Source organism: Bidens hawaiensis, unplaced genomic scaffold (genome assembly GCF_021521415.1).
Source record: "Bidens hawaiensis isolate Kalapana, Puna unplaced genomic scaffold, B.hawaiensis_p1.1 tig00008407_1, whole genome shotgun sequence".
NCBI classification, from domain to species: domain Eukaryota; kingdom Viridiplantae; phylum Streptophyta; class Magnoliopsida; order Asterales; family Asteraceae; genus Bidens; species Bidens hawaiensis.
In genome coordinates, this window is record NW_027491597.1 from 556,003 (window position 1) to 562,002 (window position 6,000).

The 6,000-nt window shown below is 35.9% G+C and overlaps 1 protein-coding gene across 1 annotated transcript; it reads left to right on the plus strand.

The window, feature by feature from the left end:
• The first annotated feature begins 561 nt into the window (after positions 1 to 561).
• On the plus strand, positions 562 to 5,471 carry LOC143529007 (NAD(H) kinase 1-like). The gene is made up of 10 exons (XM_077024899.1): positions 562 to 635; positions 1,158 to 1,290; positions 1,382 to 1,689; positions 2,553 to 2,666; positions 2,801 to 2,895; positions 3,005 to 3,108; positions 3,228 to 3,301; positions 3,954 to 4,032; positions 4,367 to 4,674; positions 4,898 to 5,471. The coding sequence occupies exons 5-10, from the start codon at positions 2,888 to 2,890 to the stop codon at positions 5,204 to 5,206; spliced, it is 882 nt and encodes a 293-aa protein (XP_076881014.1). The 5' UTR covers positions 562 to 635; positions 1,158 to 1,290; positions 1,382 to 1,689; positions 2,553 to 2,666; positions 2,801 to 2,887; the 3' UTR covers positions 5,207 to 5,471.
• The last annotated feature ends 529 nt before the right edge of the window (positions 5,472 to 6,000 follow it).

Below are 6,000 nucleotides of genomic sequence, written 5' to 3' on the forward strand. Positions count from 1 at the left end.
TACATTTTTCTCTTTTTACTCGTTTATTTTTTCAATTATTCAAACTTGTTAGGATGGCGTCGTTGATAAACAACTAGTTTATATAACTAACTATCCACTAGCTTGGTTTAATGATAAATGTGTATGTCTTACAATCAAATGGTTATGCATTATAGTCTCACTTAACACATAAAGTGTAATATGTGAATTTTTTTTATATAACTAACTATAAACTAAGGGGTATTCTAGAGACACACCATTGTTGCTAAAAAAACCCACAAATACGTATATAAGCCAAGTATAGCCCTATACGAGATGCATCCAATAGACCCCGAATAATACTATATGAGGCTATAGAGAGGTGGACCCAAAACTAACTAACCCATTGATTTGACTCAATAACTGAACTGAACTGAACTGAACTTGAAGCAAAAATAGCTAGGCTACACGCTCGCCGGAGTTGACGTTATCGATGCCGTCAACATCTACCGTAAGCTTCCTACATGTGCGGAGAATTAGTCCCCGATTCCACGTGTCGAAATCACCTACCCCGGTTTCTTTCCTCAAAGTCAATCTACCTGCTACAAATACAAAATCCCCAAATTATTTATTTCATCAATCCAATTCTCATGGCGCTCCACAATTCCAACCCTAACGTACGCTTACTTATTATTATTATTATAATCTGTGTTTTCTAATTGATTGAATATAGTTAGTGTTTATCAGTTTATATATTTGTCTTTAGATTTCAGTTCATTTTGGTTTGATCATGTAATCAGAGTGTACTGATTAGAGTTTTGAAATGGATTATATATAAATACTAGTTTTTAGGTTTTGTGTCATCAGATCACATGGATGAACAAGAGTATTATTGAAGTTGACATTTTTGGACATTACATTACTACTCATTGCTAAAAACAGAATAGCTGCAGTTGTACTGTACATAAAAGTTACAAGTTAAAAAGTTATTACATTTTCAGCTAAAAACATAACAATGGTTGTTTATGGATATTTTGTATTTTTTTTAGAGTAATAACATGTAAAAAGAGATTCTAACTTTCTACTAACTTTATGAAGAATGGTTTTCTTGAGATGCTTTTTTATCATTATTAATATTATACATATTATTACACTATTATTCCTATTTTTGTTATTTTACTTGTATGCTTTTTAAATAGGGTAATGCATCTAATTTGCCATTTGAGGACGGTCTTCTTGTAAACTCTGAGAAAGCTGCAATGGAAATGATTCAACAGCCTCTTGTTGATGGGATTGATGATCATCTTGTGGAGTTTTCAGAGGCCATGCGAAGTATGATACCGTTTTCAAATTATAAAGTTGTTAGAATAATATGCGGTAATGATACTTTTTGTTTATACATATTGCTTGGATTGATTTACAGCTGTCGGTAAGGCTTTGAGACGGGCTGCTGAGGGGAAAGCTTCTGCTCAAGCTGAGGCATCGGAATGAAAACGCAAATATGAATTGGAGAGAGAACGGAATTTACAGCTGGAAAATAAAGGTCTAAGACATGATAGTAACTGTACTGTGAAGAATGTTGACAACTCAGCAAACAGCCTTAAACTCGTGTCTGAAACCGAGGAACCGTCTCGATTGTTTTGTGGAAAAACTGGAATTTACTCTCATGAGGTTCTTCGGGACAGGGAGCAAAATGCGTGTTCTAATATTCATAGCAAGCTTATTCGCAAGGTAGTATGCATATATAAATGGGGATATACTTACATGTACCTGTGAAGCTCTTATTTTCTAGAGGTAGAAATTCGACTCGTCTATCTATGAATAAGTCAAATGGGTAAAATACGAAAAAACCTCAAACCGATCAAAAGTCATCCAAAGGGTATTTATAGTGATCATGCTATAATTTGTAACTATATTCGACATACAAACCTTTATTCAAAATTAAATATTTTTGGAGAAAAGAAATGGTGTTAGGGTAATCCCAATCCACTCTGACCTTGGGTTGCAAACAAGCCAAGCCTAGCTGAGCCTGAACTCGGCTTGTTTCGAGAATTCGAGCTCTATTTCTAAAGCTTGAGCTTGGCTCTTGAGTAGTTTTTCAAGCCTGAGCTCAGCTTGTTTATTATTTGTTGTTGATTTTTATATACATTTATTAAAGTTATATTTATTTATAATTATAACTTTTATATGTAGCATAATATATATTATTTAGTTATTTTTATCATTATATATTTATTATATTGAATAAAAATTGTATTAATGATACGTTTAGCTCACGAGCCACAGCTCGAGCTCAATAAGTAAAGCTCTGGCTCCTTTACTAAGCAACTTATTTTTAGACCCGAGCTTGTTTAAGCTAGACTTAATTTGAGCTTTTAGTGAATTGATCTTGAGTAACTCACGCCACGAGCGGCTTTGCTCGTATACATCCTTACTGACCCATATTAAAGCGACCCGTTTTGATCGGAGCACGTACCAACTTGCCATTTTGTCACCTCTCTAATTCTCTTTTCTGATACATCATGATCTTATTGTAGTGTATAGTTTTACTTTCTGGAAAGCATGACTGAAAGACAAATTTATCCCTGTCACAGGCATCATTCAAGCTACATTGGTATTGCAAAGGTGAAAAGAATGATCAACATAAACATGATATTGTGTCATTTGAAAAAGGAAATATAACAACAGCAGAACGTAGCAGTAAACAGGTATGACACACTCTAAGCGAGATGGACAATTAGAAAACTGTAATTGTCTACATCATAAATAATTCATAATTTCATATAGAATACTGATTTGTTTAAACATGCTCTAATTGGTGTTTTATTGTATTTTATTTCAGATTTGTTTGAAGTGGGAATCTCCTCCGCAGACTGTTCTCATCTTGACAAAACCAAATTCAACTTCTGTTAAAATCATTTGTGCGGAAATGGTCAGGTAGCATCCGTTTGACCCGAATCCTTTTAGCTATATTTATTATTTTACTCATTTGACTTGTTAATAGATATTACAAAACCCAAATCGACTCATTAATAAATAATTTCAGGTGGTTGAAGGAGAATAATTTAAATATTTATGTGGAACCAAGGGTAAGAACAGAGCTTGTAACAGAGTCATCATACTACAACTTTGTGCAGACCTGGAAAGACGGTTAGACATGCAACTTATCCTCGATATATTCAACTTCTAGTGTCATAAAGTTGGAGAATATGTTCTAGAGTGTTCTCTCTGGTCAAATGGTCAAACATTCTCGTCTTGTTAATTGACAGATGATGGCATCTTGCTTCTGCATGAGAAAGTTGACCTTGTTGTAACTCTTGGTGGGGATGGGACCGTGCTTTGGGTAGGATCTTACAATTTCGTTTCTTTGAATATAAGATTTTTTAAGAAATGTTATCTGTCATCATCATCATCATCATCATCATCATCATCATCATCATCGTACTCAGTATATCCCACCAATAGCAAAGCAATGGTAGGGTCTGAGGAGGGTAAGATGTAGACAGCCTTACCTCTACCCCATAGGGATAGAGAGGCTGCTTCCGGTGAGACCCCCGGCTCGATAGTAGTTTTGCATCAAGCCTTGGACATAAGACACATAACACTCAACCATCGGGACACCGACCGATTGGTGCATGTACCCTTGTCTTTCGGCTATCAACGCCACCACATGATGCCTGATTAACCTTCCGCCACTTTTAACGTTATTTTCACGATATTAGTAAAAAACGTCAAAATTAGTGCAATTTCGCTTTTGCCCACCCGAGGGTTCACACATATATACATTATATGCGTGCACCGCAAGCAGGGCGTATGTTATCTGTGTGATGCTTTATTTAGTTCAGTAATACATGATATGTTTCTTGATATCGATTTTCTAGTGTGCAAACTAGTTTATATATGCCTAGCGAGTGAAATGCCATATTTTGGTGTTGATATTCACGGTTTCTAACGTGACCAGTCTTAAATAACTTTGCATTGCTTACTTTTTTCAGGCAGCATCAATGTTTAAAGGCCCGGTTCCTCCAATTGTGCCATTTTCTTTGGGTTCGTTGGGCTTTATGACTCCATTTCGTATCCTTGAATCTTTCTGAAAATAATATTTTTGCTTCGAATTTTGAATCGTGTATAGTGATTAGCATGTAAAGGTGGTAGATGGGATGGTTGGGCTGGTTTGGCTGACAAGTCAAACCGAATTTTGAATCGTGTATTAAGGATTATCATGTAAAGGTGGTACATGGGATGGTTGGGCTGGTTTGGTTGACAAGTCAAAAGGGACCCGGGTTGAAAAGGTTCAGATTGGGTTAACCCATGATCTTATTTTGGAGGTGTTTGACTTCCGACCCATTGGACCCATTTTCATTTGTCTTGCAATTTACCAAAAACTGTGATCTTTAACTTTGATAAGATAGTGAACGATACAAAGAATGTCTGAAATCAATCCTCCAAGGTCCAATTAGCATCACACTTCGACATCGGTTGCAGTGTCACATCATCCGCGAATCGGCTAAAACCGAATACGAGACCGAAGAGCCGATACTCGTGTTAAACGAGGTTACAATTGACCGTGGAATTTCAGCATTTCTAACAAATCTTGAATGTTATTGTGATAACTCGTTTGTCACATGTGTACAAGGAGATGGCTTGATATTATCAACCACTTCGGGAAGCACTGCATATTCCCTTGCGGCCGGAGGTTCTATGGTCCATCCGCGGGTACGTTGCATCCAATATTTTATTAACTTTTGGTACTTGTTTGGATGTTGATTATCTGATAATCAGCTATAACAAAACACCAATTTGATTTAGTAATAGTAGGATACTCAGAGTTTTTTTTTGGACAAATAACATTAGTTCCCGCCACCGATGATATGTGACCGGATGACTGCACTCAATTAGCATATATTATTAATTTACACAACTTAAACAAAACTTGCAGGTTCCCGGCATCTTATTCACCCCGATTTGTCCACATTCTTTATCTTTCCGACCTCTAATATTACCGGAGTATGTAACACTTAGAATCCAAGTCGCCTTAAGTAGTCGAGGTCCTGCATGGGTGTCGTTTGACGGGAAAGGTAGAAAACAGTTGGGTCCAGGTGATGCACTTGTGTGCAGTATGTCTATCTGGCCTGTGCCCACAGCTTGTAGAGGGGATTCCACCAATGACTTCTTGCGCAGCATCCATGAAGGCCTGCATTGGAACTTGAGAAAGACCCAATCTTCTGATGGGCCCCGAGACTTGTAACAGCGAGTCGGGTGGGTTTGAATGTTTGATGGTGTGTGTGGGTCAAGATTATGCATGTAATGTTGTGGTTTAGTCTGTAATTTTATGTGGTTGATGATATTATACGTGGTATATGGTGGGTTTGACTTTTCTTTAGGGACTGGTTAAAGTGTTAAACTAGGTGCTGACCAAGAGTGAAGGAATTTATACAAACAATATTTGCTTATAATAAGTAATCATTATTTCATGTTATTATTGTGTGCCAAGAAAAACTGATTTTAGATAGAGAAATAACTTAAAAACAGATTTATTAAATCTGAAGCAAGTTTAGGTGGCTTATTTCTTGTTTAATAGAAGCAAATCAAGTTTCAGTTAATATATTCAGCATTATGAAATTTCATTATTTTTAAAACCACTATAGTCCTTATAAACATCATGGTGCTTTACATATCTTTTATATGTGGTAAAAGTTTGTTATACTTTCTACTTTCTATACAATATACAGAGAATCAAAGAATTATAAAACTCTTCAAGATGATAGATTACTTGTACTGAAATTATAAGAATATGATATAATCTTACGTCTTTTAACTATAAAGTTCTTGCTCCATACTCCTTGACTCTAATTTGCTAGGTTACAGGGTATTTATAGTACAAAAAAGAGGATATTTGATACGGACCATCTTCAACGGATTGATAATGATTTCTCTTGTATTATTGATAAAGCTTTACTTTTGTCTCCTCAATACCACCCAAGTGGTCCCTTCTTTGTAAGCTTTTATTTCTTTGGCGAGAGTTGGTGAGGATCGTTATAT